The sequence below is a fragment of the Anoplopoma fimbria genome, chromosome 8 (assembly GCF_027596085.1).
Source record: "Anoplopoma fimbria isolate UVic2021 breed Golden Eagle Sablefish chromosome 8, Afim_UVic_2022, whole genome shotgun sequence".
In the NCBI taxonomy this organism is placed as follows: domain Eukaryota; kingdom Metazoa; phylum Chordata; class Actinopteri; order Perciformes; family Anoplopomatidae; genus Anoplopoma; species Anoplopoma fimbria.
This window is the reverse complement of record NC_072456.1, coordinates 1,654,556-1,681,109: the sequence shown is the minus strand read 5'-3', so window position 1 is coordinate 1,681,109 and position 26,554 is coordinate 1,654,556. Positions and strand designations below refer to the sequence as shown.

Here is a 26,554-nt window from a genome sequence, read left to right as displayed (position 1 = left end):
ACAATAAAATAAATATACATACTATACAACTACACAGACAATAAATACACATACTATACAACTACACAGACACAGACAATAAATGATCAGCATGTTGACAGACTGTGGTCTCCGCTGTTGTTATACAGTCTGATGGCAGTGGGCACAAAGGTTAAGGAGGCACAAAGGTTAAGGAGGCTCGATATCCCTGACGCTCTCTTATCTGAACACGAGAGCAGTTACCACTTGTTTCCCTTCTCTCAGCAAATGACTAGAGCCTTTAGCTAGACAATGAACCAAAGCCTTCTTTGACGCGTCTGGAAACAATTATATGTAATCTTTTAAAGCTCCAGAATTGGGAGAAAAAAACAGGGCACTCCTGAGAAGGAAGTAAAAACGAATCTTTTGTGAATTAAAAAAATAATTAATTCATTATTTTATAGACACAAAAAGCAGGCTAATGTGTTAAGTAAGCGAAATGATTCATTTTCATTATTTGAGACTACAGACAGCTAGAAAACTAACTTTTTAACGTTTGTTGTTTGATTGATGAAGTGAAAAATGGTCTGGACACTTCACACACCAAGCTCACTCCACAAGTTCAATATGAAAATCAGTTCAGCCTAGTATTATACTTACTCATAAGGTGCTTTTAATGTAAGCTTACTAAGCCCTTTATTTCATCTGAAAGACCCCTCCAATGGACAACTTACCTTCTGGGGAAACAGCTGCAAAGCAAAATCTGCTTATAACAATGTATTATCATTTACCGTGCTGACTTGACGAGTTGTTGTAAGAACCATTTTATTATTGTTCATATTTACAGTTGCAGAGAACTCACAAACATTAGTTTTTTTTCTAGGACTCCAAGTGCTACGTGCCATATAAAAGTGAAATTATTCATGGAATAAATTATGCTCACAAAATGTTATCAAAGTGCTCTAGCTCTAGAAAATGTACTGTAACTTGCATTATTGCAATTACAGTACAGCAATGCATACACTGTCTCACAGTGAACAATGAAGAAAGAGAAAAAGTTGCAATAAGTTTACAATGCTGCCTGAAATACACATATGTAGTTATCATAGGCTCAATGCATCAGACTCATTAGGGACTGTACAAAACTTCTTAGGGCTGGGAGGGGGGCTGCATCTTATAGTTTCAAATATTATGAGAGTACTGAGTGGGCCCGACCTGTTTCACTGATAACTTGAGCAGGAAAAGCATATATCATTTAAGATGGTGTTCCACAATATAAACATGTATAAGTTAGTGGTACCTCGTTCAAAACGTTTCATTTCACCAAATTAGTAGAACAAGTTGGCAATGTGTATATATATATATGAACTTAAATTATTTGACAGGCCTTTATGGCACATTTAATTTGTTCTACCTTTGTGTTATGATTCAGAATATCATAAATGAACAACTGTTTGTAGAGATAACATTTACTCACTTTTTTTCCATACAGCCAATCGTAACTATTTGGTCCCTCTCTTTTTCATTATTCTGACAAGAGAGGGCTTAAACACAATATAAATCTTGAGGGAGGAGAAAAACAAAAACCCTCCTATACTCTTCCCCTCTTTTGAAATAATATAAATTAATAATTTTCGTACAGTCCCCAAATTATAGGAAAATATGTTGTATTTTGCTTTTATCTGGCGTGCAACTGGTCTGCTGAGCCATATATGCCACCCAGGTGAGAAGTGGAGGTTTTTGAACAACCAAGTACAGTAGTTACCATTTCATCCACTAGGGGCAGCCAAGCCTCTGCCAAACAGGAAGCTAAATGGGCAGTTCTGCTGATTGTGAAACAAATTCTAAGCTAAAAACATTACTGGTGGGTGATTTTATACATTTGTGTCACAAGTGTGCTAAAACCTCACCGTCTACAAGAAATAGCCAATCTAGCATAGGAAGCAGAGGAAGCACGGAGAGTCTGTTTTCTGTGAATGGATAGGCGTTCGTCCATAAAGGCTCAGTGCAAACGAGTGTAAACATAATCCAAAGCAGTGGAGTGCTGGTGGTGGTGGTGGTGGTGGTGTACGCTAAAAAAAAACAGTGTGTGACTTTGTCTTTCACGTGTCTCTGAGGAGGTACAACACGGTGGCCTTCAGATAGTGTCCGAAGGCACAGACGGCAGACACCAGCCAGTGAGAGCGGAAGCTGGGATCAGTGTTCACCACGCATTTCGTTACATCCACCTGTAACGGCAGAGAGGACACAGAGCTCACCAAATGATTTCAGACTGTGGAATGTAACAATATAAAAAACAAAACAATAAATCCCAACATGTGTTCTTGATTTGTCAATATGCTCAGAATCAGCAACGACATGTGCGATTCGCCCACAAATATGTTCTTTCAGAGCCAAAGCCCACACTGCAATCTCAGCTATGCTTCTTTGAGAAATCTACTTATGTAACTAGAGCCCTCTCATAGACGATGAGATTCCACAGGGAGCACAGTTTAAGTGTCAGTCCTGACACTAAACACTTCTCCCTCCTCAGATCCGTCACATCACAGAATGTTATTTAGGTTTTCCTACGCGCTGATCATCTCCCTGTGGAAATAATACAGTTTGAGCTCAGACTTGGGCAGGTCCATCGTTTGTGCTCACTAGGTCAGTTATACAATGCGTTGCTATTCATTTTGTCACACTCCACTTGTCTTCAAAACCCGACTTGGGTGCTGTGTCTCTGTGCATGGGCGCATTTGTTCACTTGTTGTGCCCTCTCCAGCAGAGCGGCACAGAGGCACATTGCCAGGCCTTGTTCCTTCTGGTGCGCTTTGTTGTCTCTGCAGGATTTTTATCAGACAGGATTTCCCCATAGAAAGGATTCTGCAGAATAGACATCTACTATTCTGTCTGAAGCTGTGGGATGGATGTGGTGTTCTATTCTCAATGCACAGCGTTTTAATCCTGTTATCATTCAGCCATCAACCTTTCTTTGACCATTAATCCTGTCCCAGGTAAATAAATTGTGATGATATTTATCTTTAATCAGTAATGCATTCGCACCTTATGACTTAATCCACATTCATCTTGTATCATATGGTAATGTATTTTCTGCTGTAGCTACTCAACAGGGAGATATTTCTACTCCCATACCAGCTGATGTATCAGTGAAATATTAAAAGGGGCCTGTATGTATCTGTACGTCATATCCAGATAATCTCCAGGTAACCGGGGGAGAGTGGGCCAAATTTTTCTTAGAGCTAAAAGGACCGAGATTTATCGATCAGTCGATTTATCGATCAGTCGATTTATCAATCAGTCGATTGACAGCAAATATTGATAATATATGAATAAAGAAAAAAATGTCCAACATTTCATAGTTTTGGTTTCTCAAATGTTAATATCTGCTGCTCTTCTATGTTTGATATCTTTACAAATTGAATATGTTTTGGGGTGGGACCATACACCGTAAATAAGAAGTCAACAAAGTCACTGTGACTTGGTTTGGGGACTGAAATTTAAAAGGCTTGAGCTCGGCTCAGCTATAGCTTGACGTCATCCAGTATGGCGCAAACGGTAGAAAACACACACACACACACACACACACACACACACACACACACACACACACACACACACACACACACACACACACACACACACACACACACCTTCAGTTTACCACTGTGAAAGTAGAGGCCTTCGAGTTATTTCATCAACAACACTCACACAAACAAGCTATAATGTAAAAATTAAAAATTTGCCCTTACCCAGCCCCCTCTCCTTTTTAACCAGGAGGTCAGGCTCTTCCTGACAAACTCCCCCATGCAGTCGACAATGGTATGGACCATAGCTGGGTGACCATGGCGAACACAGTCCACTGCCAGGGCTCCTGCCACGGCGTACAAAGACACCACCTTCCCCCATGTCACACCTGACAGGAGACACGCCGTTAGAAACAAAGTACACAACATCCGCACACAAGACTTCACGCCATTTATGTCCTGCAATGTGACGTATGAACACATTGGCAAATTTAGCAAACAAAGTATTGTTTGTTGATTTGAGTTTCAAATCAAAGCGGAGTGGCTATTTTTGAGGAGTTTTTAGTGCAGCAAAATTCTGTCAGCAGCTTTTATTCAAAGATGGATGAACAAGCTCTAAAACCTCAGCAGCAGCCAGACAAGAGGCCTACATGCCTGTCTGTCCCGCAGAGAAGAAAACCTTTGCCTGGCTAGATTAGTGAGCAGATCATTTTTCCAACTTAGTTCACTCGCTGAGTGCTGCTTTCTTGCTGTCGCACCATTTACAGTCAAAGCTTCAGTCTCTTTTCTCCGTGTTTACATGGCTAACGGATACAAAATGAGCCCCGACTCCATCCATCTTCTGTATCTGTCGTCCAATTCATTCCTAGGATCTCGTAAACGGAGGTCATGTTTCTCTTTAACTGTGAGATCTGGAATTTACAGAATGATACTCTACATTGTGTGCACTTGCAATGCTGCTGTCCAATTTATAATGAATGCAGGGATTATAAGTAAAGGCTTACCCTTTAAAAAGCTCTGAGAAGTCTGGCAGTTACATGCCAGCTATATCAACCTCTAATGACTCTGGATCCTACACAACATTTCCCCTAATGCAACTCAACTCTTGGGTTTCGGCCCTCCTGGCTGCTCAAAGCCTGCGTCTTTCAAACTCCACAGCCCCAGTTTGAAACACACATTTTCCTTTATAAGAACGGAAATCCCAAAGACCAAGTAGAGATAACCCTGATGACATCATAGAGTGGTAATTTCTCATACTTTTTAAAACTCCTTTTAAGCTATATACATCACACAGTCATTTTCACAAACTGAACAGTACTCTGTACTAGTATACTGGCTTTTGTATGTGAAATGTACAGCATAGTGGCCCTTTCAGTGCGGCCTAACATGGTGTTCCGCCCCAGGATTTAGCTGGCTGGTACTGTATACACAACAACATAATCCACCAGTTGTGCCAGTTAAAGGTTTGGTCGTCAAACTATGGCCACGTTTATTGGCCCGCTGTGAGTCTATGTCTGCCCATAGAAATAAAAAAGGAGTAGAATGGACATTCGTATTAAATTCAACGTACCAGGATGGTCAAATTGAAGCCATTTTTATTTTAACCATTGCCATTGCGACCGCTGTAGTTGGCTAACTTCAGTATAAACTACACCAATTTACAGCAAGTCGCACTTTTGACTAAAACATGAAGTTGAGTTGAGACATTACGTAGCAGAGAGAGCCAGAGTCAATTTTAACAACTTAATGCTTCAGACAGACACTCTTGTCATCATAGCTTATTTTCTGTAACAAGTCTGGCATTTCAGCATGGTGGAATTAACAAATTGGCTAGCTAGCTAGCTAACTAACTAGGGGACAGCTGTCTAGTTAGCTAGCTTGCTATGCTAGTTACAGAACATGAGCCAAATAGCGAGCATTGGCAGCGATTGATCTATCTTTCCCTCCCCTTAACTCCCCATTGCTCTGGAGAAGGACACGCTACCTAGCTAACTAGCCAGCCGTCCCTCTCTGGAGACGCGTCTTCTTGTTTTCCCAGCAACCTGCAACAACACTTTAATAACAGTTTCCATTTTCTTTGGTGCCAGTCAAATGATAACAAAAATGTCTGTTCATCTCCTATTTTATATCTTTGTGTCTGCCATTTGGCAGTAGACAGGAAGTTTACAGGAGGTTTATTAGAGCTTTTTCACTGAAAACTGCTGCCTTCACTTGAAAACAACACCGTTGAAAGTGATGAGACTGAACCAAAACAGTAACGTTGAGGGCCACTAAACCAAAACAGTAAGCTCAAAGACACTAACAGTTCTGTATACATAAGGGGACCAAGCGGTCGGGTGAAAATTCACTGGGGGTTTAAATTAGAAAGTTTCAAAAGTGTGCACTGGTGTAACATGTACGGTATAAGAAGATGTTTCAGCTGTAGATTATCCGTGCCTTGTGTAAAGCATCATGACGTTTGGGACCGATGTCATACACATTTGACACGTTTGTTGTCATTATCTACTGCTGCCCATGACTTCCTCTTCACAGTGACATGTCTAGACTGTCAGTTTTACTGTATTTGTAATCATTTAGGGATACATTTTCAACCCGTATGCTGAAACTAAAGCCTAACAGCAATGTATTTCTTCCCATGTAAATCCCAGAGCATATTTGGATCAAGGTAGATTTTGTTTCATTTTAATATGTCTGAAGTAGTCAGTGATATTTCGAAGTAACTGTGCCCTTTCTAAGGACCACACAAACCTAATTTACTTCAGTGTGCAGTCGATTCCGAATTACTTTTGCAGCAAATTGCTTTGTTACAGTCCTGAAGGTATAAACGAGCTGAGGCTCAACACTGAACTCCGTGGGTGGGGTCCAAACTGTCTGTAACAATCACTCGCTCTAGCAACATGTTAACCTAATATGGACTGAATTTTTTCCCGGCAGTTCCTTTCCTGTAAGGGGATAATGACTACAACGTAATGTCTCGGACTAACTGGAGAATTCTGCCGTCACCCTGCAAAAAGAGGTGTTTACATGAAAGAGTAGGCTGGAATGAGTTGATGTTTGAGGGGGAGTAAATTATGGTTCGCTCTAGTAATTTAATAGGAAAGCATTAATAGGAGCAGTAACATAGTTCTCCAGACTTTTGAATATATTTATTGTATTGGTCTCAAGTTAAGTTCCTCCTTCTCGATGACAACAAAAGAAGAACTTCCCTAAAACAGCAAAAACGCTCTGTAATCTTCCTTTGTTTCAAATGTTTGTGTACCTGATAACAAAAGCACTAGAGTTAGCTCCCATCATGCAGTCCTGCACTCATTGGCTTGATTTACAATACAACCAGGTAATAATGTGGACCCTACCTGTGGAGAAAATGTCTGCGGCCACAGCCAGGAAGGCATCAGACACAATGCTCTCTGACGCCACCGTGATGTTGAGCTGTCGCGCTACGTTGCGGTACACGTTAGGCCGAAGGTACTCCAACTCATCACCTGGCCAAAAACATAAGAGACTAAACTTAGTGAGAAATATTTCTATGGACTGTTTGTAGTGCCTCCGACTTGAAATGAATTTAAATGATATACACACAATTAATCCAAGACTTGAAATATGCAATAACTTCCTCCAACAAATCAAAAGTTAATTTGTAACAAAGTAACTCACCCTTGTTTGCTTCAATACCCTCAGTGGTTTAGCTGCTACAGATTTACTTGGTCTGGTGTGACACGTAGCTTTTAGTGGCTAATACTAGCTAATGTTTGCTTTAGGTGAATACTCTTCTCCACTTGTGCTATTGTAACAATAGCTAAAACAATAGTTCCGAATTTGTAGCCTCAATGGTTGCTCTCAAGCGAAAGCTAAATATTACATCCTGGATTTATCCACCAAAGACCCTTCTGTCGGCTTCTTTCTGAATCGCTTTTTCCCCTAAAATGTGATACCATTTATGCAGCGAGTGCAGTTAGTGACAGTGTGCGCTCCATGGTAACGTAGCTCTGACAGCTTGATGGAGGTGCAGCAGGCGGGTGTAGCTTAGCCCAGAGTCAATTATGAATCTCACCAAAACTATTAAGCCCCTGATGTTAGTCTTGTGCTATGCTAAGATACACATGTATTGTACAAACATGAGCGTGATATCCTAATTAATGCCTAAGTAACTAAGGTAAAGTCTCTGAAATCTGATTTCGCCTGATTTTTTTAACATAGATGCTTTGTGGTAGCCTGGAATGACATCATTTCAAGTAGACTTTAAGGGGACAAAGTCCAAAAGTCTTTAATCTAATCTCTCCAGTAGATTCTGGTCTCTGAGGACTGCCTACTATGTTTTGATCACAGTTTTTGTGGACACTCTCTGCTGGAAAGTGTTCCCAAACATGAAAAATCCCTGCTGTTGTTTTTTTGTTGAATAAACACAGTCTCTGTTGAGTTTCCAGTGGATTGCACAACAAAACTGGAGGTGGGGTGATAACCACAAAAGGATAAAGGGAAACCTCGAAACTCCTATCAGTTTTCATACTAGGCAAACATCACCTAAAATAAACTGTTATTGTAGATTCGTTTTTTATGGGAATCCCTTCAAGGTGTTTCGATGGAAATGAAAGCAATAGTCAAACAGGACCATAGCCAAGTTATTGAGGTCATAGACACACCTGAACATTTAGAAATATGTTCAATTGATTCACTTTTATGTGATTTAGTTAAGAAATTATAAATAAATTAAAAAAAAAAGTTAGGTTCAAGACAGATTTCTTTATGATTTCAATGGGTAATGCAGCAGATATTACTTAACTCTAAAGGTGAACAAGTCTCTATAAAAACTGACTGGTCCAACATATAGTTCATACATATAGTTCATACATATAGTTCATACATATAGTTCATACATATAGTTCATACATATAGTTCATACATATAGTATAGAGAAGATCAGGGCCTTAGACTCCCTCACCGCTTTTAAATCAAATCTTAAAACTCACCTGTTCCTCTCTGCCTTCCCCTAAGGTCTTGATAATTTAGATTGCTTGTGTTTGGGTGGTTGTTCAGTTTTAATAGATATTCTTAGATTTCATTATGATTAAATTAATTAATTAATTAAAATTTTTATTTTATTTTTTGTTTGTTTTTTAGTGTTTTATTATTATATTTGATTATTGTGATTGTTCTACCCTGTGCAGCACCTTGAGATTTCTTTGTATTTTAAAGTGTGCTATATAAATAAAAAAATAAATAAAATAAAATCCATTATTATAGTTCATACATATAGTTCATACATATACTTCATACATATACTTCATACATATACTTCATACATATACTTCATACACATACTTCATACACATACTTCATACATACTTCATACATACTTCATACACATACTTCATACACATACTTCATACACATACTTCATACATACTTCATACATATACTTCATACACTTCATACTTCATACACATACTTCATACACATACTTCATCATACACATACTTCATACATATACTTCATACATATACATACTTCATACACATACTTCATACATATACTTCATACACATACTTCATACACATACTTCATACATATACTTCATACACATACTTCATACATATACTTCATACATATACTTCATACATATACTTCATACACATACTTCATACATATACTTCATACTTCATACACATACTTCATACACATACTTCATACACATACTTCATACACATACTTCATACACATACTTCATACACATACTTCATACATATACTTCATACACATACATATACTTCATACACATACTTCATACATATACTTCATACACATACTTCATACACATACTTCATACATATACTTCATACACATACTTCATACACATACTTCATACTTCATACATATACTTCATACACATACTTCATACATATACTTCATACACATACTTCATACACATACTTCATACACATACTTCATTCACATACTTCATACATATACTTCATACACATACTTCATACACATACACATAGTTCATACATATACTTCATACATATACTTCATACACATACTTCATACACATACTTCATACACATACTTCATACACATACATATACTTCATACACATACTTCATACATATACTTCATACATATACTTCATACACATACTTCATACACATACTTCATACACATACTTCATACACATACATATACTTCATACACATACTTCATACACATACTTCATACACATACTTCATACACATACTTCATACACATACTTCATACACATACTTCATACACATACTTCATACACATACTTCATACACATACTTCATATACTTCATACACATACTTCATACTTCATACATACTTCATACACATACTTCATACATATACTTCATACACATACTTCATACACATACTTCATACACATACACATACTTCATACACATACATATACTTCATACACATACTTCATATACTTCATACTTCATACACATACTTCATACATATACTTCATACACATACTTCATACATATACTTCATACACATACTTCATACACATACATATACTTCATACATACATACTTCATACACATACTTCATACACATACTTCATACACATACTTCATACACATACACATACTTCATACACATACTTCATACACATACATATACTTCATACACATACTTCATACATATACTTCATACATATACATACACATACTTCATACATATACTTCATACACATACTTCATCATACATATACTTCATACATACTTCATACATACTTCATACACATACTTCATACACATACTTCATACACATACTTCATACATATACTTCATACACATACATATACTTCATACACATACACATACTTCATACACATACTTCATACACATACATATACTTCATACACATACTTCATACACATACTTCATACACATACTTCATACACATATACTTCATACACATACTTCATACACATACTTCATACACATACTTCATACACATACACATACTTCATACATATACTTCATACATATACTTCATACACACATACTTCATACACATACTTCATACACATACTTCATACATATACTTCATACACATACTTCATACACATACTTCATACTTCATACACATACTTCATACTTCATACACATACTTCATACACATACTTCATACACATACTTCATACACATACATATACTTCATACACATACATATACTTCATACACATACTTCATCATACACATACTTCATACACATACTTCATACATATACTTCATACACATACTTCATACACATACTTCATACACCATACATACATACATACACATACTTCATACATATACTTCATACACATACTTCATACATATACTTCATACACATACTTCATACTTCATACTTCATACACATACTTCATACACATACTTCATACACATACTTCATACACATACTTCATACACATACTTCATACATATACTTCATACACATACACATACTTCATACACATACTTCATACACATACTTCATACACATACTTCATACACATACTTCATACATATACTTCATACACATACTTCATACATACTTCATACACATACTTCATACACATAGTTCATACACATACTTCATACACATACTTCATACATATACATATACTTCATACACATACTTCATACACATATACTTCATACACATACTTCATACATACTTCATACACATACTTCATACATATACTTCATACACATACTTCATACACATACTCATACATACATATACTTCATACATATACTTCATACATACATACTTCATACACATACTTCATACACATACTCATCATATACATACACATACTTCATACATACATACATACTTCATACACATACATACATACTTCATACACATACTTCATACTTCATACACATACTTCATACACATACATATACTTCATACACATACTTCATACACATACTTCATACACATACTTCATACACATACTTCATACACATACACATACTTCATACACATACTTCATACACATACTTCATTCACATACTTCATACACATACTTCATACATATACTTCATACACATACTTCATACACATACTTCATACACATACATATACTTCATACACATACTTCATACACATACATATACTTCATACACATACACATACTTCATACACATACACATACTTCATACATATACTTCATACATATACTTCATACACATACTTCATACACATACATATACTTCATACACATACATATACTTCATACATATACTTCATACTTCATACATATACTTCATAAACTCACCCAGCCACAGCAGTACCGACGATATCTCCCCCAGCGCCCCGCCCGATGCAGCCCGTCCGTGTTCGGGCTTAGACCAGCCTATCCCGGCCCGGTTGAGCCTGGAGTGGATGTAGTCCCTGCACAGCGCTTTGGCCTGGGACACCAGCTCCTTGTCGTTGGACGAGCGGTCGAACACTTCGGCTGCGAACACAGAAGAGCGGCGCAACATCTCCATCACCCTCCGTCACCTCCGTCACCTCCGTCACTTCTGCCCGGGGACACCTCCTCCTCTCCTCGGTCCCTCTACAGTCTGCACTCGGAAGATTTATTTATGGAGATTATCCTAAATAAGAAAACATGCGGATTAGTTTGTAGGCTGGACATCTTCTGATTGGCTGTAGCTGCAGGTTATGTAAACACACGCACAGGTGAGCAGCACAGGTGAGACATTCCTGCAGAATAGGTGCATATCAATCCACAGTTACTGGCTTATAATGGAGGTCAAGTTAAACAACACTTACCAGTGGACATGTTATCCCGCATCCTAAACTTGTCACAGAGGAAGAAAGTTGTTTTTTTATTAATTTGAGAGATTAGCTGCCACTCAAATCTGCAAAAAACTGTCTCCTGTTGACAGTCTGACAGGCTCTCCTTCTAAGGGCACTTATTGTGAAGTCCAAAGGAGGAGATTACCAAGCCCCGCCCCTCCACCCCCATCCCAACTCATGAAACACACACACACACACACACACACACACACACACACACACACACACACACACACACACACACACACACACACACACACACACACACACACACACACTTTGAAAAAAGACTTAATGGATAATAAAGAGTTTTTGTTTTGGAATACCTCCCCACAATTCAGATAGTTATATCAAAAACAACAAAAAATTGTTTTCAAACAGATAAAATAGAGATTGAGCAGAGTCAACCTTTTTGATTCCCATCTAAGTCAATTAAACTCAATTATTAAGATAGCTTATGGCCATACATAAGTCCATAATTAGGAAAAGTGGCCCACACACACACACACACACAACAGTATACACACACACACACACACACACACACACACACACACACACACACACACACACATGACCCAGCAGTACTAACTGGATCAGTTAAAGTCACTAGGTTTGCAGCATTGCTCTGGCATCTATGTGATTATATTAGTGTGTGTTGTTTCATTATTCATTATTCAGCTGTCCTGTTACAAAACCAATAATAATATAATAATAATGTTGAAAAAATTAGGTACAACACCAAATCTCACATTAAACTAATTGAGATCTTCTCATTAACAGGACACCTACAAGAGGCTTGTCAAAATAAAACATTTATTTTTGTCTATAAAATCTTATAAAGTTGGGGGACTGTGAGAGCAAAATAAATAAAAATAAGAAAGGCCAAAATGAAAGTAGCAGAGGTAATCTAATACTGACTTTAAGTCCCAATTTATATTAAATCCTACGTTTCCCATAATGCAACCAATGACATATTTTCATTAGTGTCTTGTTGCCAGGGTAAGCGTACACCTCTTTTAAACTCCACATATTTAGTTTGCAACGCATTCTTCTCCGTTATGAATTTTAAAACCAAGCTAAAGTGACCCTGATGACATCACTATGACATCATCAGGGTTCTTCTCTCAGACTTTAAAAAGCTTCCTCCAGATCAACAAAACAACTTTACTCAACTTTTTACATTCTTATTGATTTGATCCATGCCACTCTTGTGTCTGTCCGTTAAATATGAAGATACCGCTGGCAGCTGTTAGCTTAGCATAAAGACTGGAGACTGGAGGGCAAACAGCTAGTCTGGATTAAACACACAAGTTATTATGTTTTCCCTCCAAGACACACTGATGGTGATAAGAGTTAACCCATAATAACAATTTGAAACTGATACAATGTGTTCTCTCAATTCTGTCACATGGAATGCCACATATTTTAGATCATGAGAATATTGGTCATCCTTTTTGACTACACCATGACGGTGCCAGGAAGCCGTAATGTCTTGAAAGCCAGACACTATGACAGAGGACACACCTTCTCCACTCCCTAACAGAAAATGGTTTGACTAGATTTCCTTGGCAGAGGAGCGATATTGTCATCTCTGGCCCGGGGGAAGCCACCCCACCCTCCGTTCCCTCTGTCTGGGCATGCCCGAGGAATGCCCTGCTTTGTTTATGATGGCTCGGCAGATTAGCAGAGGCTCGTTAAATAACAGTGGCAGGGAGGCAAACTCCTCAAACTATCACTGTCAGCAAAGTTTGCAAAATACTTTAGCCAAGTGTTAAAACGCATGTTCAGTCCTAAGAATACTTATCAGCACAGGTTTTAATGCTCATTACTAAGTGTGCATATCATTGCAGCATGTGTTGCAAGTATTTCTCCTTATTCAAAAACATTTCACAGGTCGGCAACAGTGCGACAAAACTGCTAGCTGCCAGTAGTCCATTGACATTAATTGTTTTGGGTTTTTTTAAGCAAAAAAAAAGCCAAATATGTCATGGTTCCTGCTTTTAAGATGTGAGGATTTGTCGCTTGTACTTTGAAAAATGATTTGGTTTGAAATAAACACTATGCATCACTTTGGGCTAATAATGATGGACACTTTCAGAATCAATCGATTAAAGGAGAAAGTAATCGGCAGATGAATTCACAATGAAAACAATCATTAGTTGCAGCCAAAATGAAACCTCTTTTATATCAATGCATGAGTAATAATGTCATGATATACTATACAATAGGACAACTGTCAAAGTGGACATCTTTCTGCATTGGGTACTTTTTCTTTTAATACTTTCTTTTCTGTAATAAAGCATTTTACTGTGTGGTATTAGTACTTTTATTTTTAAGTAGAGAATGTACATACTTCCTTTAACAAGGCTCGTCAGTCCCCACATTGATTCAAAAAGAATTAACCAATGTGTGAACCAGGACGGCCCCTCAGGTCCTCAGGCTCTAGTCCTTTGGTTGTTACAGAGTGAAGGACAATGACTTTGTTTTTATGTTTGCTTGTGGACCTGAGAGCAGCTGAAAGTTTTGATATCTTAATCTTCAGCTTTTAATTGTTATGTTTTACAGCCATTATTCATTTTATATAATAATTTATTTAATTAAATGAATGCCTTTTATTTGTCCATTTTTATTTTATTACATTTTGGGCCTAATTCACATTCAAAGTTTTCATGTTAATTAGGCACAAAATTGTTCTACCGTTTACATTCAGAACATCTTGTGAGTCATCTGTAAATCCCTTTGACTTGCACTAACCTGTGCTAAAGTTGCTTTGCAAATAATGTTTCATTTTCGATCATAATTAAATGGAGGTTGGCCCTTTTAAGAGAAGGTGCAAACTGGCAGCTTCAAATGATCTGAACATAATGTAACAACTGAAGCCTCTTACGACATAAAACACCTACGATTGAAAAGTCCATCAGTAGACATTTGGTAGATATCTACCAGCCAGATGTTCTCCGACAAAAATCTCCAAAACACAGATTGTGAAACGACTGATAATGATCAGCACAAAGCCACAGAGAGTGATTGCAACGATCTTTTATTCGTTAGGTTTTTTTCAATGGAATAACATGAAGACTACATGGGGGGGGCATGCGGGGGCATGCAGGAGCAAGGGCCCTGATGATGACGCACTAAACAATAAATAGGAGTAACATAAACCGTTTGTTAACCTGTGCAACAGTCAGTCTCACACACACATGCGCACACATGCACTCACACACGGGGAGGGGGGAGATTCCAGTCTTCTTACAAAAAAACATACCGATTAGTATCATGTGTGCATGTAACGCACCAAATAACTGACAATAAGCGTTGTTTGTGTCTCCCATAAGTCAGACAAGCAGCCCGACATTATCACAGAGTACAATTACTTCATAATATGTTCTTCTGGTTCCTCTAGAGGGGAAAACCTATGACTTATGCACACTAGTGTCACCACCTCATATTTTCCTCAAGTTGTTATCCCTATGCCAAAGACAAAAAACACGATGCATTGATTACATTTGATATTAAGGAGAGAAATGTAGCACCGAACTGGCCTTAACACTGCCCTTCTACAGATTAAAGCAGCTCCCTTTTAAAACATATGAAATATCCTCCCATTAACAGGAAAGCCTCGGGAATAAACGCTGCTCATACTAATACTTCATACAGCTTTGTCCTTAAAAAAATCTCACAAACGCTGCCAAATGTTTGCAACCGAAAATCACACAGATTTTCTCAAAACGTCCCGTGCTTCTCCAGACACGTAATGTCCTTCCTTCAACATCCTGTGAAACTTTCTGCTCGCCTCCGTCTCTCTCTTGCGCGCACACACAAACAAACACACATCTTCATTGTAGAGAGCACATACTTTCGTGCACCTTCATTTTTTCCCCCACATACTTTGTATCATCTGTGTCCCAACAAAAGCTTCAGTCACCTTGTGCTAAAGAGTAACAGTCTCCTTTGTGTTGGAGTTGGTCCCATATAACAGTATTTCCCATAAGTCCATCTATGTGACAGCCCAAGGGGGTGCAACACATGCTCTACAAAAAAAAAAAAGATCAAAATGTCTCCCTTTCATTATATCCTGTATACTGAAATAAACATCAGCATTTAATCAAGACAAACCGTTTTAAACCTGAAAAATGTTTTAAAAAAACACTTTTAACTGGCTGTATCTTTCAGTCTTCATCTGTTATTTTCCGAATCTTAGCTCCGCAAAAAACATTTAAAAGAAAAGATTGGATCGTCTGTCTGATGCCCCAGGAGGCCCAGCCTCCAGGTGCAGCGTCGCCGACGGCGGCGTCCTGTTCAGTTTCCGTTCATCTCCACGGGACCTCCTTTGGGTATGAGCAGGCTCATCCGGCCCGTGGTGCTGGCTGCGCTCTTGATCACCTCCATCCATCTGTGGAGATAAGCACACAGGGTTTTAAAACAAGTTACTGCCCGGCTGTGAGGGCCGACCCCAGTGGTGTGCGCCGAAACGAGTCGTATACCTCTCGAAGGTGTACTCGCTCTCCGCCCGGAAGAAGTAAACGTGGGACTTGAACTGCAGCTTGAAGACGTACTCCTTGTGGATGCCGTCAGACTCCTCGGGGGTGCTGACAGTGTAGCCGAGAAGAGGCAGGCTGGCCAGCGGGAAGTCGTCCTGCAAGAGAGAGACAGGGAAACGCTTTCTGATTACAGACCAAATGTCTAACGCTCTATCAGAAATAATGAATCTCAGGTTACATCTCGCTAACCTGGTGGGTCTTGTAGAAGAACAAGCAGAAGTTGGTGAACACCACCCAGAGTTTCTGCCAGCCGTTGCTGTTCTTGAACTTCCTCAGGAGGTAACCCGACAGCTGGTTCTACGCAGAAAACATGAAAAAGGATAGACGTATGATTGCAGCTGATGATTCGCCCTAAAAGTCTAAAAAAAGGACGGTGGATTGTGCTTGTGTGTGAGCACGTGGTTGTGACATGTTGCACTGATTACACAGAAACTGTTAGCCTGTAGAGGTCTTTATTTATTTGAATTATTATGAAATAATGTGGAGATGATAGGATGAGTTGCTATTGCGTATTCACATTCATCTCATTTTTTCAATACATTAAAAGGAAAATTACAGTTTTTCTCTTTTTCTCCTTCATCTCTGGCTATTGGTTGGTCATAGTAACTACAAATAATTTAATGGTCTCTTTTTTATATTTATCATATTTCAGTTATAAAGACTTGTAGATTTATCCAATTGTGAGGAGACAGACTGCTCCCCTGTGTTACATTAGCTGTCTCTCTATACCATTGTCCTCCTTTTGTTAGTTTAACCCTAACCCTATTTTTCAATAGCTTTTCTTTTTTCTGTCTTAAACCTGAGAGCTGGGGCTGCCTTGTATGTGTGTTCTTGTATTTTTCCTTTCTATTGTTGTTTGTAATCATCTTGTATTTGTTTTGTTGGGAAGGTTTGAGATGGATGTTTTCATTTGTGAGAGTGCTGCAATCTATTTTATGCTGTATGATCTTGTAGAAATTCAACATGAGAATAAAAACTTAACTAGCAGTTTTCACTTGGCTGTGCTTTCTACCGAGACTACAGGAGGAAGCTACTCTCGTGGGCCGTGTGGCTCCGGTACCTGGTTCATGCGAAGGTAATCAGTGAGAGAGAGGTTCTGGTTGCGGTACCAGCAAACGTGTGTGATGGTATTTGGTCTTTGGCCCTGACCGAGGAGATAGCGAGGAGGAAGCTCTGGTGAGACGGCCGGAGAGCCGTAGACTGAGAGGGTGTGGAGACAAAAAGGTGGAGAAAAAGGTGCAGATAACAGGGTTAGCATGTTAGCTTAGAGAGGAAGAAAAAAGGGGGAAAGTCCTCCAAGTCTGTGAAATAAGAAGGTTGGAAGAGAAATCATTCATTGCATGCACATTATTAATATCCTCACGATTGCAAAGAACCTTCGGGGACATGCTTCAGTCAAACGTTGAGACACAGGATATTAACAGACACCAGGAGGGAATGAAAAGAGGGAAACTGTTAGAGAGAGGAGCTGAAACGTGAAGATGACGGCAGCCGCTTTCCTCAAATCCGCGAGTTGAACTACTTGTTGTCTGTGTTTTTGTTCAGATGTGTAATCGTGTGTGTGTGTGTGTGTGTGTGTGTGTGTGTGTGTGTGTGTGTGTGTGTGTGTGTGTGTGTGTGTGTGTGTTAAACGCGGGCGGAGGAGGAGTACCTCCACAGCCTGGCTGTGATCGGACATAGACACGCTGGTGTTGCGGTGCCAGCACACGTGCATGGTGGTGTTGGAGCGGTGGTGCGTCTGCTTGTCCAGAGACGTGCGGGACGAGTTCATCTCGTCCTCCGACTCCTGCTCCAGAGAGACCTCATCGGACGATCCTGAGGGGGAGGAAGGGGGGGAAGGAGGAGGCGGGACAGGAAGTCGTTTGGAAGGGGAAGGAAGGGATTAACTGTACATTTGAACTCATTTCTGTATCCCAAGGGAAAAAAATATATTTTCTTATTCACTTGAGGAAAAGTATGAAAAAAAAAAAAAAAAAAAAAAAGAGAGAGCCTCCACTCAGTCAGAACAGCAGTCAGTGTACGTCTTCAGGAAACACTGAGGGAATAGAAGCTCTTACGGTTGGAGTGATCGCTGAGGCCAGTGTCAAGGAAGATGCTGGACTTCTCTTGGGACTTCTTGGCCAGGTCAATGGCCATGTTCAGATCCTCAATCCACTTCCCCATCTCCACTTTAGAGCTGGAACCACAGACAAAACAGACGGACTGGTCAAAAGTGCACCGCATTACACGATGTTAAATGTTGTCGCTATTTACAGCATAATAAGCATAGTACAAGATTATCTGAATACTATTAATCTAAAAAACACTACAGTGTAACTTGTGGTCCAATAATAAAACCTTGTTCTCTCTGGTTTCTCACCTGGCAGCCACGACAACGGTCCTCTGAGCAGAGTAGATGGTGAAGCAGTGAGGGACCGACCACTCGTTTTCACTCTCCTCCACCTAGGAACAAAAGAGAAACCCAGACAACGTCGGACCGACGCGGGAAGCATTCCATCAAAAAAAACACATTCGTTAACAATGAATGAGTTGAGCTTAGGGAGTAAAAAGGGGGAAAACACAGGCGGGCAGTCTGACTGGAGTCACAAACAGACCTCCAAAGGGCTTCTACCGGAGCATCTACACATGTCTGTGTGGAGGTTAACCGTGAGTTCATATGAGCCGCGTTTGGACTGCAGGAACTTTCCCCAGGGATTAGGAAGCTGTTTGGACTGCTGGTACCAGGGTCTACATTAAGCTTTTTACCCCCCCTAAAAAGGCCCTGGTCGGGGGGGGTTGTACTTTCTGAAAATACAGGAACTTTCCAGGTGTGGTCTACAAGGTTGACCGTCGTCGATTGGTGAAACACACCGTACAGGATTCATTCATTAATTGAAAAAGTTAGCACTCTATAATAGATTTACAACGATGGGAGAGTGTTTCTCTTTTGTTTGACTGCATCAAAACTAAAGTTCGGCTTGGCTGTCGTTTCCTGGCTAATTTTTTTAAAAGACAGAGAGAATAATAGATAGAGATCATGTGAGTAAGAGAAAGAGAAAGATTTTTTTTGATTGTTTAACGGCGATTTCAGAAACTCATCGGAAGAATAACTCTGCTGTTCATTTCCCCCCTCTGTATTTCATCGATTACAAGATGCATCAGTAAATACCGTGAAAACGCAGTCAAGAACGGGCTGCAGGAACCTTTTAGTTCCTTGAAAAGTAGTCCCTGGACTAAAATGACCAGGAACTCCTTGGATGGAAAAAGCTGCTTTCCTTTCCTATCGGTACCCACCCCAAGTCCAAAACACACTTAACCATTGTGGCAAAAAAGGAACATCTCTTATGTCCTTGCTTGTATTTCATCATTTGAGACTTCCCCGGGTTGATTGTGGCTCAACATACAGCCACAGACTATTGCACGGACTGACTAGATTCTGCATCTTGAGCGATATTTTGGTGATCCGTCTACCAGAGCGCGGGAGAAGAAGGGTAGGGCCGGCGGGGCTCAGAGGACTTACCGGTGTATCCAGCACTATGAGCTGCAGCCAGGAGTAAAAGCAGAGACATGCACAGTTAGGACACCCGGGGGCCCTTCCCTTCTCAACACACTGATCACATCATACACATCTCACCATCGGGCTTTGCTACTCTTCTCCTAGTGTACCTGGAGCTATGGGGGGAGGAAGGTTAACGGGGGGGGGGGGACGACAAAAGTTAGAAAAGGGTGAACTGGAGCGTAAACACTCACGATCATGCCGTGAAGGGGCAGCTGGCCGTGCACTTTGAACTGATTGGTCGCCGTGACTCCTTTGCTTGTGTAGAGGAGCATGTCTGAGAACTGAGAAGAAGCATTTAGAGTTACATTTTTAAGAGCATTGATTTGTTGAAATGAAAGTTTAAGTAAGTAGTGGTGGTGTACTGACCAGGAAAAACATCCTTTGCTGCAGTCCTTTCTTGGTGAGCTTGTACAGACACCCCTCTCGTATGAACTCCTATTAAAATAAATAAATAAATAAAGGTAAGGTTTGTCAGACGGTTTTCCCAGCACCCCCTAGCCTCCGCTCGCCGTCACTGCACTCACCCTGCCTGGCCCCGTCAGGTTCTCTATGCCGATCAGGTCTCTCTGCAGCTCCGTCAGCTTCTGGAAGTTCTCCAGCCGGATGAGGCTGCTCTGGAGCTGGGTGGCGATCTCGGCCACTTCCTTCAGAGCCTCTGCAAAGGGAACAAAAATAATGGGAATACAAAAAAAAGCAACTTCTAACCATCCCAACAGAGATAAGAGAACAGAGGTTTACTCAGTCAATTTTGAGAAACATAAATATGTTTCATCTTCCATTTGTAGATATTTTGTATTAAAAACATGTGTATCTCTAAGAATGGTAATTTGAGGTAAAACCTGAGTATAAGTTCTATAAAGGGGTGACCCATATTAATAGACGATTCAAAACGATTGCAGAAGTTGTGGATGGAATAGAACCACTTTGTTCTTGGTACCACTTAAAACCAGGCGATTTGGCCCAAATCTTCATTCTTGATATTGGTCATTTCATATCTCCAGGCAATATATTTCATGATATAGCATGTTTTTTTGGTCATTCAATCAGTAAATGTGAAATAACCACACGGTTAAAGCCTGAATTTGTATTTTACTGTGTGAATTTAAAACCTGACATACGAAAAGGAATTAGAATTTTCTCTTTAAATAAGAACAAAAATGTGTAAAATTAACATGAGCTTGTTTATTATCAAGATTATGTAAATGTGTATCACGATATCTCCCACATGTGATGCATAACGATGATTCCATTGAAAGATGATAAATTATTATATTGGATTATAGCCCAGCTCTATAGCTCAGCGTTGGTCGGGGTTTCAGGAGAGGTGAGCAAATACTGGAAGGCGGAGTTAAAACACTGTCGACCACTGATTGGTCAGAGAGAAAAAATACCATGTAGTCCGATCATGGCGTTATTAAACCAGTTGGTTACTTTTAGCTTGCTCTCTTTTAAAAATGTTTTCCTTATGATTATATATAAAGCACTTGGAGCTGAATTTTGTGTGTGAACAATGTTATGCAAAATAAGCTACTTATTTAGTTTGTATTATATTAACACCTATACTAAATGATGATGTACAGGCGTTATTATAATAAAGGTTGATGTACAGATGTTTTATCCTCAAAGTTGTCTCCATCATCTACCATCATCTTAACATTGTGCCTCTGTTCATCATGATACTGTTATATGTTATAAATAGTAAAAGTCATATTATTAATAATATACAAAAAGCAAGACTCACCCTTGCAGTCGTCGTGGTCCCGGTGGGCGGGAGAATAATGCTTGCACAGCCTCTCCAGGATGAGCTTGTAGTGCATGAGGCGCTGGATGGGCTTGAGCAGGAACGTGTTGAGGGGCAGGTAGCAGACCTTCTGCAGCTCGAACTCCTTGTAGACCGTCTCCAGCTTCTTCAGCCTCTTGCTGGCTTTCTCCAGCTCCGTCAGCACCTCGTCGTGTTTCCGCAGGAAGCCCGTGAACTCCTTCAGGGCGCACATGTTCTTCAGCATCACGTCGCCGATCCTCTGGTAGTCCCCCTTGGCGTGGGCGTTTGAGCGTCCCTCCCTGTGGATTTTTTTCGGTCTTTATTAGCATCTCATTGGACACATGCATTTTATATTTATATTTTATATATATATATATATATATATATAGCCCAGAGAAACACCTACCAGAGAGCCAGCCTCTGGTCCAGCTCCTTGAGGAAGCCCCGATGGAACTCGTAGATGGGGTCGATATTGGAGAAGAGGAGGGTCATCAGGCCTTCAGGCATGGCGTTTTCTTTGATCACAGCGCTGCGGAACCACTGGGGGCAGGAGAGGGACAACAGACTTTTGATGCATATTTACTTACCTCCTAAATAGACTGGTATGTATAATCAATCATGTATGAAGGTTAAGTTTATGTGTTAGGTTCCCTTTTTCTCTGTAAAGAGTTTTCAAAACCTAACATGCTCAACATTTGTAGTCATTTTTATACAGGCAAATGTTTCAAAGAGAAATGGAAAGTTACCAAAGTTTACCGGAGGAAGAGTTAATGGGATTTGATATGTGAAGGCTTCATGTTCAGATTTATTGAGCGAGTTTTCTCTGGTTGAAAATAACTCATTACACAAAATTAAGAGCCTGTAGGCCACACAAAGCAAATCCTCATCGTTATTATTAGGTCCTTTCTGGCTAGAAGTTCATGAAGATTTGTTAAAAAAAACATTCAAATTCAAAGATATCTAGGTAACCTGTAGGGCTGCCCCCTTAAACTTTGATAATTCAGAGTTGAATCTAATTTTGTCGTTAGATGAGATTAGTGTGGGGCAGCTGCTCTGCAGGTGTGCAGTCTGTACTTTAACTGGGCTGAGGAGTGAATTATAGACAGTATTTCTATGTAGAATATTCTAAAAACATGTGATTCAGAGTGGACTTGGAAAATTGTGATTCGGGTGCAGCCCTGGTGCTCTGCATTTAAAAACTCAAACACCGGTTTCTGATTTGAAGTCCTGCAAGCCTAGAAATACGTTCAACTGATGTTTTGATCAATTGTATTAATAATATCTGTGTGATGGAAGGAATTGTTATGATGCGAGGGTGAATTTACATTGATCATATGTTTATTGTTAAATGTTCTTTGTAGTGACTTGAATATTATTAAAGGTACACAGATAGGGCCGGGTTCCCTTTAACAGCTTTTTCACTATGTTAACCGTTATACCTGTCTGTTATTATTTCCTTTCTATATACTTGTTTTTTGGTTATTTAATTTGGTCAATCTTATGGTTTTTTGATACATATTATTAAAAAAATAAAATAAAATAAAAAACACAAATATATAGTCCAAGCTACTACAATTGTTGTTAAATAACGCTATTTCTACCTTGGCTTGGTAAATCCCGCCCCCCAAAAAAAACAAAAAACTCACCACAGTGATGACCTCGAGGTCTTTCAGGTACGTTCGCTCCGTGGTAAGAATCTCTTTGGCAATGAAGTAGGCCTTGTCGGTGGGATATCGCTGGGAGAGAAGAGGGACGTGCGTTTTAAAACTGCGCGATGGACAACATTCCAAACGATGACAGAATTCAAACTCCTTTATAAAAAACAAACGGTTTTGAAAATCCCCTCCCATCATATACGACTAGTGTACCCTGGTTTCTACTCTTAAAAAAGGGGAGGGGGGCCGTGAGGCGTGGGGGTGGCATGTAAGCAGTGTACCTTCCTCCTGCCCTCCTCCTCCTCCTCTAGCCTGGCATTGCTGCCCACCTCGCTCAGGATGGGGCTCTGCAGTGGCGACGGCGTCTGGCCCGGCAGGCTGAGGGTGGACATCTGGAAGGAGGGGGACATGCAGAGGGGACCCTTGGAGCTGAAGGGAGACACCTGGGGGCTGTCCACGGCTGAATCTGTGGGGGGAAAACAGAAATGGAATAAAATTTAGATTGTTAAATCATTCAAGTCTTATAAATATCCTTATTAGACTAAAGTGCGAGGAGGATAGGGAAGTAAAATACAAGCTTTTGAAATAATTGAATAGAGTTTAAGTCAACAATCATAACTTGCATACAGTCAAATTCATAACTTCACATTCACCTAACATGGTTTCCTCTAAGCAAATATAAAAAAAACGAAAAACACGGCTCATCACACGCATTGGCCCGCAAATGAAAAGGGGAGACGGTGGAGCAGATCAAAGCAAGTAATGGTTCCCAGATTTTCTCTCCCCCGCCCCCCTGCCATTGTTTTTAGAGCCCTCAACAACAAAATGATTAATTGCAAACTTATACGAGCTCCGTCTCAAAAGAACCGGCGCTTTTTGTTTCTGCCTCAAATCAGGAGAAGAGAGGAGCAGATGAAACGCTGGGCAACACGGGTCACCACAGCTGTTCCTCCACTTCTAATAGAGAGAGAAAGAGAGAAAAAAAAGTGAGCGGAGGAAGGCCTAAAAAGGAAGAAAAAAAAAAAAAAAAAAAACACTACTCGACCCGGAAATAATTGCTCACGCAAAGACTTATCAGGAATGTGGCTTTGTCTGTAGGGCAAACGGTCGTTTATGGTTTATCTGACAGGGAACGACACGAGAGGGGAAGAGGAGGAACGTCGGACTCCACAGCGGGATGACGAGGGTTTGCTGTGGAATGACTTGGCACAAAGCCTGTCCAAACATGGAACACACACACACACACAAACACACACTCAGCTGGAATTAGGTTGAGGAATCTTTGTGTATGAGTGCAACCCAACCCCCGACAGCACACAAATGTTTAGAAAGCGGCGTGTGTTTACTTGTCGCACGTAGGCGTCTTCTTCTAACGTAACAATGAAAAGTGTTCCATATTAATTGGAGGAGAATTTAAAAAAAAAAAAGGACTGACTGAAGTGATGAGTCAACAGAAGTTACTGTAAAAAAAAAAAAAAAAAGAAAAAAAAAGAAGGCTTTTAAACTTGATCCTGCAGAGGTTCATTTCGTTTTTTATAGTTATTCAGAAAATAATGAGGCTAAAACAGTACACATTTTCACAATTTCTCAAGGCTGGTGTTTTAGTATAGACCCCCCCAAAATTCTTTCTACTGTCACATATCTACAGCTGCTTTCAGATTTTAGGTTCAGGAGACAGAGGGCTAGATAAACTTTTCCCGTCCTGATCTGACCCTCTAACACCACTGGGATTTCTGTTAAAGCAGCTAAAAGAAAGACATCACCATTATGTTTTGTTTTTTTTAAATGTCGGTCTGCGTCTGAAAAAAACAAAAATAATTTTAGTCTGACATTCATGGTACCCAAAAGTGATGACTTTATTCTTGAGAGTAAAAACATACACACATTTAAGTACAGGTTGTTTATAATAAGTCAATATACATGTTTCAGGATTAAGTGTTGATTACTAGGTGCCTAAGTGCAGTTAAGCTTAGCTGGTTATGGTCATTGATTCAATCTTTAGTCGAGATGTGGGGGAAAAAAAAAAAAATAAAAAAATCACATGGCTGAATAAGGACCAAGGCAAAAATAAGAAAGAAAAGCCACCAGGACAAACCCCTCGATCAGACCGACCAAACCCACAAGCTCCAATGGGTTAAATGATGGCACATGAAACCAGAATGGGCTGCTTGCCATCCTTCAAAATGACAATGAGAACTTGTGAATGTTTAACTATTGCCTTAAAGAGGAAAACTAAGTTTTCCACACGGATGTTCACTGGAAATATCCCGACGCTATTGGAGAGTAAAACCAGAACGCACACCTGAGATCCGCGTAAAAAGCATGTTGCGTGAAAAATATAAAAAGCAAGTGCTTAAAGGCACGGTGGTGCAAGACACACACAAAAAAAACATGTATAGAAAAATGCAAACTCTGCAGAAGCTAAGTGGAGTCTGTCTTTGCAGATTCACGCGAGCTCAGATGATAGGAAATTTAAAAAAATTGCACTTGGCATGTCAAGACTTTCAGGAGGAGAAAATGACATCACTGAATGAACAAAAAGCTACAGATTAGTTAGATATCGACACAGTATTCGCTTTAAGTGATTACTTTAAGATTGACTCGTCGAGACCAGACAGAACACACCTATCTGAGACCTGGAGGTCGGACACTTGCTCTGCTCATGCTAGTGTGTTAGCGACGTACCACGTGACAGCTAACAACTGCTCCTATAGCAATACTTAAACATGAAAATAAAATCCAGC

At 39.6% G+C, this 26,554-nt stretch overlaps 2 protein-coding genes across 2 annotated transcripts in view; both read right to left on the bottom strand.

Annotated features, from left to right (window-relative positions):
* Positions 1-772: 772 nt before the first annotated feature.
* On the bottom strand, positions 773-12,394 carry boka (BCL2 family apoptosis regulator BOK a). Its single transcript, XM_054602277.1, has 5 exons — positions 12,285-12,394; positions 11,785-12,106; positions 6,839-6,967; positions 3,711-3,874; positions 773-2,186 (listed from the first exon to the last, which is right to left on the bottom strand). Exons 2-5 carry the CDS (start codon positions 11,996-11,998, stop codon positions 2,061-2,063), a joined length of 633 nt encoding a protein of 210 aa, XP_054458252.1. The 5' UTR covers positions 11,999-12,106; positions 12,285-12,394; the 3' UTR covers positions 773-2,060.
* A 2,944-nt stretch (positions 12,395-15,338) lies between these two features.
* Positions 15,339-26,554, bottom strand: part of farp2 (FERM, RhoGEF and pleckstrin domain protein 2) — a 28,104-nt gene continuing 16,888 nt past the window's right edge. Inside the window, exons 14-26 of the mRNA XM_054602243.1 lie at positions 24,092-24,276; positions 23,802-23,891; positions 22,562-22,695; positions 22,135-22,454; positions 20,918-21,048; positions 20,760-20,828; positions 20,585-20,674; positions 19,215-19,297; positions 18,913-19,031; positions 18,507-18,670; positions 17,045-17,152; positions 16,799-16,950; positions 15,339-16,707 (exon numbers count right to left, since the gene is read on the bottom strand). Coding sequence (XP_054458218.1) covers positions 16,614-16,707; positions 16,799-16,950; positions 17,045-17,152; positions 18,507-18,670; positions 18,913-19,031; positions 19,215-19,297; positions 20,585-20,674; positions 20,760-20,828; positions 20,918-21,048; positions 22,135-22,454; positions 22,562-22,695; positions 23,802-23,891; positions 24,092-24,276 — 1,739 coding nt within the window. The 3' untranslated portion in view covers positions 15,339-16,613. The remainder of the gene's footprint in view (positions 16,708-16,798; positions 16,951-17,044; positions 17,153-18,506; positions 18,671-18,912; positions 19,032-19,214; positions 19,298-20,584; positions 20,675-20,759; positions 20,829-20,917; positions 21,049-22,134; positions 22,455-22,561; positions 22,696-23,801; positions 23,892-24,091; positions 24,277-26,554) is intronic.